The following is an 11187-nucleotide window of genomic DNA, read 5'->3' on the forward strand; positions in this document are numbered from 1 at the left end:
ACAGGTACAGGTACAGGTACATGTAGAGGTACAGGTACATGTGGAGGTACAGGTACAGGTACATGTAGAGGTACAGGTACAGGTACATGTAGAGGTACAGGTACAGGTACAGGTACAGGTACCTTGCTGAGTTTCAGGGTGCGGCTCTTCTGGCCCTCCATCTCTCCACTGTTAACTGTGAGAGGACTGATGAGTCGCCAGTCGAAGGAATAGCTGCTGCCTGCAGGACACAAAGCACGTCAGAGGTCCATCAGAACCGGACCCTCTCAGAACCTGGGTCTGCCCTGTCCAGGTGCACACCTGCCTTTACCTGTGGGGGGCGGCGGGACCACGTAGGCGTTGAGCTCCACCTCGTTGTGGGGCAGCGTCACCTCCACGCTCTCACCTGCTGACACCACCAGCTCCCGGACTGTCAGAACCAGAACCAGAACATATCAGAACCAGTTAGATAAAAGGATGGACACGCCCACAACTCTGACATCACTGAGAAAAGTTCTGAACAGGTTCAGGTTCTCCTGGACCCGGACCAGTGAGGTACCACCTTAAAGACTGGACCCAGGTTCTCCTGGACCAGATCCAGAAGACGTTCTGAGGTGGTCTGAGAGGAAGAAGATCTTTCCTCCTGTCTGACCTTCAGGGTGAGAACCTGCAGGTCTCTGTGGACCCAGCTGAACCGGGCCCAGCCTCTGGCTCTGGTTCAGATCTTAGCTCAGGCTCAGAGGAGCAGAGAACTCCAGTTCTTCCTGTTTACAGAAACACATTCCTGCTGGTCCACCTCAAGAACCTCCACCTGCTGCAGGCAGGACCGAGGTCAGCTCTGAGGTCAACAGAACCGACGCCTCGGGCCCGAGGACTCTGGACTCTGGACCCCACCTCAGCAGGGGCTCACTCACCTGCAAGGACTGGAGTGGGACTTGGAGTGGGACTGACAGTGGTGGTGCTGACACCGCTGCTGTTGGAGGATGCAGAAGGACCGACGGTTCCGTTGATGGTTGAGTTCTGCTGTGAGGAGTCCGGAGAACCGTCTGAGGTTCTGTTGGCTGAGGGGCTGAGGTTCTCCTGGACCGTCTGTAGGAGCGCAGTGGTGCTGGCAGCTGTAGGACCCGCTACCTGCACAAAACCATGAGTCAGCAGGTCAGAACTCTGATGGACCGTCACAAATCTGGACTTTGAAAAGTTCACTTTTACAATCAATAAATGTTGAGTCACATGTCAAAATGCTGAGTCACATGTCAAAACGCTGAGTCACATGTCAAAACGCTGAGTCACACGTCCAAACGCTGAGTCACAGGTCAAAACGCTGAGTCACAGGTCAAAATGCTGTGTCACAGGTCAAAACGCTGAGTCACATGTCCAAACGCTGAGTCACAGGTCAAAACGCTGAGTCACATGTCAAAACGCTGAGTCACATGTCCAAACGCTGAGTCACATGTCAAAACGCTGAGTCACATGTCCAAACGCTGAGTCACATGTCAAAACGCTGAGTCACATGTCCAAATGCTGAGTCACATGTCAAAACGCTGAGTCACAAGTCAAAATGCTGAGTCACATGTCAAAACGCTGAGTCACATGTCAAAACGCTGAGTCACATGTCAAAATGCTGAGTCACATGTCAAAACGCTGAGTCACATGTCAAAACGCTGAGTCACATGTCAAAACGCTGAGTCACACTCTGGTTTCTGCAGACTTGCACCTGTCACAGGTCATGTGAGCAGGAACCTTCTGTGAGAGTAAAACCTGTGTTACCGTGTCCACAGTGTCCACTCTGTCCACTCTGTCCACAGTGTCCACAGTGTCCACAGTGTCCACTCTGTCCACAGTGTCCACTCTGTCCACAGTGTCCACAGTGTCCACTGTGTCCTCCGTGTCCTTCAGCCGTCCCGTCCTGTGGCTTCCTGCGAGCAGAGCATGACGAGTTTTTCTGGACTTTGTTCCAACAGGATCCTTCAAAATAAAAACATGAAAGAATAAAAACTAAATGTAGACAACAGACTGAGGGTCAGAGTTATGTCCTGTTACAAACAGCTGCTCAGCAAATAATGACATTAATAACAATTAACTTATTAATAATAATTTAATTAATAATGTTAACAACAACAACAATATCCTAATCAAATCTACAAGCTGAATTTATAATCTTAGACTTATTTCCTGTTTGTGTAAAGATAAAGTCAGACTTTRTCCTGAAGCTTGAACTAAACTCAACATTAATGTTCAGGAGAAACGCTGAGTCAGCACATTGTTGAGCCACACATATCATTTCCTCTGAGCTGAACTCCTTCCTGTTGACTGGACTGGTTTATTTCCAGTGGGGGAGGCGGACCTTGGACAGGAGCTGCAGGAGGCCCAGGGACTCCTCGTGGGGCTGGGGGAGGGAGGAGATGGGGCAGCCGCCCCCCCTGGAGCAGGTGAGGAGCACGCAGCGGCCCCCCAGGCTCCAGGTGGCGCCGCAGCTCGGGTTCAGGCAGCAGGCCTCCCAGCAGGTGGCCCCGCTCGTGCCCCTCGCCAGCGGGTGCCAGCCCAGACCCACGGTGCTGCTCCAGTGGATCCCCAAGATGCCGCCGGTGACCCGGCACAGACCTGCTGCCACACCTGGACCACAGGGAAGAAGAGCAGGGACAGGATGAGGACCACGGAGGACGTGTCCTCCTCTGCACCGTGTCTTCATCGTGTCTTCAGGTCTCACACAGGTTCTTCTGTTGTTGGACCAACAACCATTTACCTGTGACAGGAGCTAGAAGCCAGAGGTAGGTGAGGGGCAGGAGGAGCAGGTGAGGTAAGCTCCAGGTGAGCAGCTTGTCGTGTGCATAGGACATGTTCCACCAGGGTCCAGGACCTGCAGGGGGACCAGAGACCGAACGTTGAGGAACTCAGACCGCTCAAACCCACTGAAGAGTTTCCACCAATCAGATCCAAACAGGAAGTTTAAAACTTTTACACAAAGACACACGGCCTTGTTCAGACTGTTACCTGTCCAGGTGGAGGAAGGTGAGAGAAGAGGAGGAGTTAGGTTGGCAGTGAGGTGCTGTGAGGCGACGGGTGGAGACGGGTCATCACCAGAACTCTGAGGAACAGATCCAACATGGCCGACAGCAGAGGTCCGACTGGTCGCTACGGACAACCAGAACAACAAACAGGTCAACAAAAATAAACAACAAAAACAACAAACAGGTCAACAAAAATAAACAAAAACAACAAACAGGTCAACAAAAATAAACAACAAAAACAACAAACAGGTCAACAAAAATCAACAAAAACAACAAACTGGTAAACAAAAATAAACAACAAAAACAACAAACAGGTCAACAAAAATAAACAACAAAAACAACAAACTGGTAAACAAAAATAAACAACAAAAACAACAAACAGGTCAACAGAAATAAACAACAAAAACAACAAACAGGTCAACAGAAATAAACAACACCTGTAGACTTATACACCTGTAGACCTGTGCACCTGTAGACCTGTAGACTTGTACACCTGTACACCTGTAGACTTGTACACCTGTAGACTTGTACACCTGTAGACCTGTACACTGTAGACTTGTACACCTGTACACCTGTAGACTGTACACCTGTAGACTGTACACCTGTAGACTTGTACACCTGTAGACTGTACACCTGTAGACTGTACACCTGTAGACCTGTAGACCTGGGGCCGGCTGACCTGACAGTACTGGCAGTAAGGAGTGGGTGGAGAGAAGGACCCCCAACAGGAACCCTAAGGGTCCCTGCAGGTCCTGGTCCTGACTCCAGACAGCTGATTGACAGCAGTCAGTCTGTTGAAAGGATCAGAACTACAAGGACGGAGCAGGTCTGGTCTGGACCGGGACTCTGGACCACAAACAGGTTTTTACTGATTTGAACTAAATATTAAAAAAAAAAAACACCAGGGTCCAGACCAGAAGCTGATCCTGATCCAGATCCAGATCCAGAGCTGAAGGACTTCAGACAAAATGGAGGTTCGGTGCACCTGACGCTGACGCGCGTGTAAACATCAGTTACTGCCGGACGGACGGTTCTGTTCAGAGGACGGGAAACAGGCCGGTACCGACCTGCGGTCAGAACCGACTGGTGGCGCAGCTCACCTGAGGCTCGGTGTGTTTCACCTGGTTAATCCGGGATCAGCCGCGGGCAGGCAGCTGACATTTCTCCGCAGGAACCGACTCATCCGGCGGGCCGCCGTCAGGATCCACGCCGGGCTCTGGAGCGGGTTTCCCGGCGCTGGAGCGTCCCCTCGGCCGGTGTCTGAAGTGTCGTCGCTGTCGTTGTCGTCCGAACCGCAAAATGGGTCGATATCGTTCTGTGCGTCCAGCTGATTAGTTGAATCACTGCATGTCAACACCGAAACTACAAACACTACTTCCGGTGGCCGGATTTTTCAAAATAAAACCAACAAATGGTTCAGCCTGGAAGCCTCTGAGGCTAATATAAGCTAACAGTTTGATTATTAACACTCTTCTGAGGACATCCATCTCTCCACACTGCGTTCATTTTAAAGTTTAACTCAAGAAGACACGAACATTAATCACACTTCCGCTACTGCGTCATCTGCCGCTGATTGGTGCGTCACTGCATCAGTCAGAGGGCGGGAGCTCAAGCTCGGCTTTGATTGGCTGTTGGATCAGGTGGGCGGGGCGTTGACGCATAACGGACGCTGCCTTCTTTAAGCTAAGCTAACGCTGCTAACGAGCAGGTCAGATAAAACAGCGTCTCTTTATTTTTGCAAAGTAATGTTTATCTAATGGTTAAAATATTAAATCTTTATTTTAAATTTAAAAAACTTGCGACGCGGGTTAAAATGGCGACTCCACCGTGTAAGAAGCCCTGCTCTGATTGGTTGCCTGGGATTGTTTAAATGTTGCTATTGGCTCCGGATGTTTTGACAGTTTACTTCCGGGTTGCTGCTGAGTCGCGTGGAGCTCCTGTTCTCAGTCCGTTTACATTAAACCTCTCAGGCTTTTATTTGTTCGTTAAAGGTTAGTGAACCGACCTGAGAGCACTTCCGGTTCGGTTTGACCCGGTTTGCAGGATGGCTGAGGCTGCTCCTCCGGACCAGAGGCAGAGCAGCAGGAGTCCAGAGGAGGAGCAGGAGGAGGCCGGCAGAGGAGCAGCTCACAGCCAGGTGATGGACAGGTGTGTGCACGCGCTCACACAGGCTAACAGCGACAGTCAGAGGTTAGCTGCCCTGCTGCTGGTGAGTGGTGATCAGCTGATCAGGTTCTGGTCCCCATCAGTCCAGGTCCATGACCGGTTCTGTTGTGTCTCTGCAGATAACCCGCCTCTGCCCGGCCCCCCAGCTGGACCGACCCACCCTGAGGCGGATCTTTCAGGCCGTGGGTCTGGACCTCCCAGCCCGGCTCCTGGTGACGGCGGCCCGGGGATCCGACGGTTCTGGTTTGGCCCCCCAGGACCTGGTCTCTCTGGGCACGGCCCTGCTGGCCGCCCTGAGTGCTGACCCGGACCTGGCCTCCCGTCCCCAGCTCCTCAGCACCGTGCCCCTCCTGCTGGGCATCGTCTCAAACGGGTCGCTGCAGAACCGAGYGGGGACAGAGACAGAGTCCGTTAAGGACGAGGACAGCGGTGGTTCTGGTTCTGGTCCAGAAGGATCGGCCTCTCAGGACGCGGGTCTGGATGAAGCCGTGGCTGCAGACTGCTACCAGGTTCTGACGGCCGTGTGCCGCTCACCAACAGGTCCAGACCAGCTGCTGAGCAGGGGGGCCGTCCCAGCTCTGTGCCGGGCTCTGGACCAGAACCGGGCCCTCAGCCAGCAGAGGGGTCTGGCCCTGCTGGGGGTCCTCCTGTCTGACAGAACCAAAGACAGAGCCTGGAGCAGGCACCCTGAGGAGCTCCTGGCTCTGCTGCTCCGCCTGGCCCAGGACTTCTGCCGGGCCTCCGACCCGACCCGCCTGGGGCTGTGCTCCCAGCTGGTTCTGTTCCTGCCCCCGGCAGGAGCCGTGCCCAGGAGCCAGGAGCCGAGGAGGTCCGTGAGCCAGGTGTGGGCGGGGCTCAGGCCTCTGCTGCAGGCCCGGTTAACACCCACACAGATCGGGTCGGTTCTGGTGCTCGGCGCCTGCTTGTTGGATCTGCTTGGGTGGGAGCCGGTGGGACCGCCCAAGTTCTGCTCCCTGCTGGTGAACCGGGCCTGTGTGGAGGTCCGGATGGGTTTGGAAGAACCACCTGGGACAGGTCTGAGCCCGGAGCTGCAGCAAACCCTCACAGGTGAGTTCTGCTGGTTCTGACCCGTCAGGGTGGAAACCCAAACACCTCCCGGTTCTGTAAAGAAGCTTTTATGTACTGGAGGGTCGGTACCAGACCGGACCGGAGCGTCTGTAAACAGAGTTCTGCTCCTCACAGGATGTTACCGGATCATGGAGGCGGCTGTGGAGCAGGCCTGCACCGAAAGGGGCGTGGCTCCTCCTGGCTCCTCCCCCCTGCCTGCTCTCAGTCTGCAGCAGAGCCAGCAGGTCCTGCGGGTCCTGGAGGAGGCCTTCTCTGCCGTCATGTTCTACCTGCAGCAGGTGAGACCATGATGTTTTATCTGATTCCTGCTGTTCACTGTGGTCACACACCTCTTTCCTGTAGTCACACACCTCCACTTCCTGTAGTCACACACCTCCACTTCCTGTAGTCACACCTCCACTTCCTGTAGTCACACACCTCCACTTCCTGTAGTCACACACCTCCACTTCCTGTAGTCACACACACCTCCACTTCCTGTAGTCACACACCTCCACTTCCTGTAGTCACACACCTCCACTTCCTGTAGTCACACCTCCACTTTCTGTAGTCACACACCTCCACTTCCTGTAGTCACACACCTCCACTTCCTGTGGTCACACCTCCACTTCCTGTGGTCACACCTCCACTTCCTGTGGTCACACCTCCACTTCCTGTAGTCACACACACCTCCACTTCCTGTAGTCACACCTCCACTTCCTGTCGTCACACCTCCACTTCCTGTGGTCACACACACCTCCACTTCCTGTAGTCATACATCTCCACTTCCTGTAGTCACACCTCCACTTCCTGTAGTCACACCTCCACTTCCTGTGGTCACACACCTCCACTTCCTGTGGTCACAGCTCCACTACCTGTTTCTACAGGTGGATCCCATTCGCTACAACGAGCCTTTTGTGTTTGCCACGTTTCGCTCGCTGTGCTCGTGGCTGGCTGAGGAGACTTCCTGTCTGAAGCAGGAAGTGACCGGACTGCTGCCCTTCCTGATTGGCTACGTGCGTCGCCACCTGCAGGCCGGGAGCTCTGAGCAGGACCTCTCTGATTGGATGGTCAGGATGTCCGTCGGTAAGGAGGGCGGGGCCTGGACGGGCCAAGAGCCTCTCAGGTAAGGCCTGACACACCTGTTTGAGGGAGGGAGGTTTGAGGACAGGTGTGATAACAAGCTCCGCCCCCTCCCCAGGTATCTCCTTCCTGCTCTGTGTCACCTGTCAGCTGAAGAAGGACCCAGGAAGGTTCTGCTCAGCCTGGGAACCCCGGCACTGCTGGTGGACTTCCTGCTTCACACCTGGACCTGTGTGAAGGGGCGGAGCCACACAGCATCCACCAGAGATCCCAGCATGGAGACGGCGTGCTCCGCCCTCCTCAACTTCACTGTCACCGAGCCGGAGAGGGTCAGGTGGGTTCTGACACAGGTCCAGGTCCGGTTCTGAGGCTGGGCTCATGTGACCGCCCATCTGTCTCTGTGCAGGCAGGACCCCAGTTTCAGGACCCTGGAGGCCCATCTGAGTGAAGCACTTCCTGTTTTGGTGAATAAGCCCCGCCTCCTGGTCCTGGCAGCAAATTATGTCACTTTAGGGCTGATGATTGGCAGGCTGCAGTCTCCGCCTTCAGGTCTGATTTGATTTCATGTTTAAACTTGTTTAGAGAGAAGTTTGTTTGTTTACCTGTTTATTCTTGTTTGTTTACCTGTTGGTTGTTTACCTGTTTATTATTGTTTGTTTACCTGTTTATTATTGTTTGTTTACCTGTTTATTATTGTTTGTTTACCTGTTTATTGTTGTTTGTTTACCTGTTTATTGTTGTTGTTTACCTGTTGGTTGTTTACCTGTTTATTATTGTTCGTTTACCTGTTTATTATTGTTTGTTTACCTGTTTGTTTACCTGTTGGTTGTTTACCTGTTTATTATTGTTTGTTTACCTGTTTGTTTACCAGTTGGTTGTTTACCTGTTTATTATTGTTTGTTTACCTATTGTTTGTTTACCTGTTGGTTGTTTACCTGTTTATTATTGTTTGTTTACCTTTTTATTATTGTTTGTTTACCTGTTTATTCTTGTTTGTTTACCTGTTCATTCTTGTTTGTTTACCTGTTTATTCTTGTTTGTTTACCTGTTGGTTGTTTACCTGTTTATTATTGTGTGTTTACCTTTTTATTATTGTTTGTTTACCTGTTGGTTGTTTACCTGTTTATTGTTGGTTGTTTACCTGTTTATTATTGTTTGTTTACCTGTTTATTATTGTTTGTTTACCTGTTTATTATTGTTTGTTTACCTGTTGGTTGTTTACCTGTTTATTATTGTTCGTTTACCTTTTTATTATTGTTTGTTTACCTGTTGGTTGTTTACCTGTTTATTGTTGGTTGTTTACCTGTTTATTATTGTTTGTTTACCTGTTTATTGTTGGTTGTTTACCTGTTGGTTGTTTACCTGTTTATTATTGTTGGTTGTTTACCTGTTTATTATTGGTTGTTTACCTGTTTATTATTGGTTGTTTACCTGTTTATTGTTGGTTGTTTACCTGTTTATTGTTGGTTGTTTACCTGTTTATTAAACATCTCTTGTTGACCTTTGCTGCTCTTCAGGCTCGGTTGATTCAGCACAGAGACGCTTCTTTTCTTCGGCTCTCCGGTTCCTCCGTGGTGCCCTGCAGTCTGGTCCTGGTCCTGGTCCTGGTCCTGGTCCTGGTCCTGGTCCTGGTCCTGGTCCGGTCCAGGTGAGCCCCAGCTGGGAGCAGGACTGGGACGAGGCAGCAGAACTCTGGCGTCTGTCCCTGCAGGTCCTGGGAGACCGTATCCGGGTCCAGCCGTGGATCATGGGTCCGGTCCGAGACGAGGGCTGGTTCTCACACACCGTCTCAGTGCTGGCCCAGAGCAGCGCCCTGCCGGACCAGAACACCCAGGAGGTTCTGGAGCAGGTCCTGTGTGCCGCCGTGGAGCAGTGCTCCGTCTGCCAGCAGGAGGTCAGAGACCTGATGAAGAGGAGCGACGTAGGAGCTCTGAGCAGGATGAGCCTCCTGAAGGAGGCGCTGGGACTGAACTGATGTGGGACTGAAGACCAGACTGGGTCTGACCTGGTCCAGCTGGGTCCAGCTGGGTCCAGCTGGGTCTGACTGATGGTTTTATTTTTACACTTTGAATAAAAAGATCCAGATTTATGTTGAATAAAATAAATTTTTTATTTTAAACCAAATCTGAGATCAACAGGTGACCTTTATTAAACAGGAGCTCTGGTCCTGGTCCTGGTCCTGGTCCTGGTCCTGGTCCTGGTCCTGGTCCTGTAGAACCTGAAGAGGAGCAGACAGACAGACCCAGGACAGAACTAGAACTGGTTCTGACCCGGGTCACCACAGGGTGGTGCTGTAGGTTCTGTTTGTGGCTGTTTTCACTCTTCAAGTGAAACTTTTAAATATTTATGAGTTTTTATTGTTTTCATGCTGAGTCCAGTCAGAACCACGGACCGGGCCGGGTCAGGATTCTGTTCTCTGATCCACAAACCATCATTAATGTTTCTGTTTGACAAAATAAAAAGTTTAAATAAATAATATCAGAATAAAACCGTTTGGATCAGAACCATCAGGTTGTTCTGATCCAAACACAAACAGACAAAAAAACTCAAAAATATTAAAAATAAAATATTTTTGTCAAAATTTCATTAAAACCTTTTTGTGGAGTTTTAGGAGCAAAAAGTCCAAATCAAACAGATCTGGTTCTGATCCTTCAGATCCCAGGAACCTGGTCTAAGGTCTCAGAGGGTTCTGGACCTGGACTATGAGCCGGTTCCTTCAGAGGGTTCTGGTTCTGGTTCTGGTTCAGCTGTTTGAAGGAACTGATCATCAGAACTTTTTCTGTTTGATYCTTTAAACCTTCTGTTCTATAAATCTGTCTGGTTCCGGTTCTGATTGGACCCGTCAGGACCACCCCCCCCTAAACCCACTCCTCCTCCTCTCCTCAGTTTAACCCCTCAGCTGCGGCTCGAGACCCGGACCCGGCATGCTGTGGAAGACCCGAACCAGAACCGAGGCCGCGCAGGTAAAACCAGCACCGAACCGGGTTCTGTTCTGTTTGAACACCTGTGCGTAAAACCAGACCAACAGTTGGACCTGGCGTGTGGCGGGAACTCATCCAGAACCGGGTCTTTAAAGATCAAAGGTTCGGAACCAGAAGGTGTGTCTTTAAGACCCGCGAACCCCGCAGAACCCGCAAACCCCTCCCCTCCTGCTGCCGGGAGCGCGCGCAGCCTATAAGTGGTGCGCACACGGAGCGGCGGCACGAGTCCGTGTGCGCGCGTGTTTCCGGAACCGGAGAGCTACTGATGGCGCGCTGAGCGGATCTCACCTGGACTCACCTGTGCGTCACCGGAACCAGCGCGTCCCCCTCAACAAGTCCCGCCTGGGGTCCGGAGCGGTCCAGATGTTGATCCACACATATTCGGCCATGGTGAGTTTGGACCGGAACCGTCTGTGTGACAAAGGAGGAGAAAGTTCCGAAAAATCAGGGTTTGGGTTCGGAACCGGGTCCTGGGAGGGTTAATGTGAAGAAATGTTCTGAGAATGATTTCCTCTGGAGTCGGACTGGATCAGAACCGAACCTCTGACCGTGCGAGTCCCATCAGAGGGCTGCGGGTCAGGTGGTTCTGGTTCCTCCTGCAGACCTGCTCCTGGACCAGCTTTCCTGGACTGGATCCGGATCTGGGTTACTGTCCCCGTCCGGTACCTGCACCCTGTGTGACCCACTTCCTGTGGCCTGGTTCGGCTGACAGAACATCGACAGCATCGATCCGGCTGACCCAGCTTCAGTGCGCGCGCGTGCGTGTTGACCTTTGACCCCCGCCGCAGGCGGCTCTTGTCAGCGCGCATCACTTCAAAGGGCTGTTTCCCGCCGCGGGATGAACTGTTTGTTTATTTATTTATTTATTTATTTATTTATTTATTTATTTATTTATTTATTTATTT

General features: G+C 51.7%; 2 protein-coding genes across 2 annotated transcripts; one reads left to right on the forward strand and one right to left on the reverse strand.

Moving 5' to 3' along the window:
• Window positions 1-122: 122 nt before the first annotated feature.
• On the reverse strand, window positions 123-3111 carry LOC106536274 (dyslexia-associated protein KIAA0319-like protein; the record flags this gene model as incomplete). The annotated part of the gene is given in 7 exon segments (XM_014033482.1): window positions 123-220; window positions 311-409; window positions 894-1110; window positions 1747-1944; window positions 2324-2592; window positions 2723-2836; window positions 2971-3111. Coding segments are annotated over 6 exon segments (975 nt in total), but the record flags the coding sequence as incomplete, so codon positions are not given.
• Window positions 3112-4087: 976 nt separating this feature from the next.
• ncdn (neurochondrin) lies at window positions 4088-9425 on the forward strand. The gene is made up of 7 exons (XM_014033481.1): window positions 4088-5196; window positions 5273-6221; window positions 6357-6520; window positions 7106-7344; window positions 7420-7635; window positions 7708-7850; window positions 8819-9425. The coding sequence occupies exons 1-7, from the start codon at window positions 5032-5034 to the stop codon at window positions 9274-9276; spliced, it is 2334 nt and encodes a 777-aa protein (XP_013888935.1). The 5' UTR covers window positions 4088-5031; the 3' UTR covers window positions 9277-9425.
• The last annotated feature ends 1762 nt before the right edge of the window (window positions 9426-11187 follow it).

Source organism: Austrofundulus limnaeus, unplaced genomic scaffold (assembly GCF_001266775.1).
Source record: "Austrofundulus limnaeus strain Quisiro unplaced genomic scaffold, Austrofundulus_limnaeus-1.0 Scaffold1752, whole genome shotgun sequence".
NCBI classification, from domain to species: Eukaryota; Metazoa; Chordata; class Actinopteri; order Cyprinodontiformes; family Rivulidae; genus Austrofundulus; species Austrofundulus limnaeus.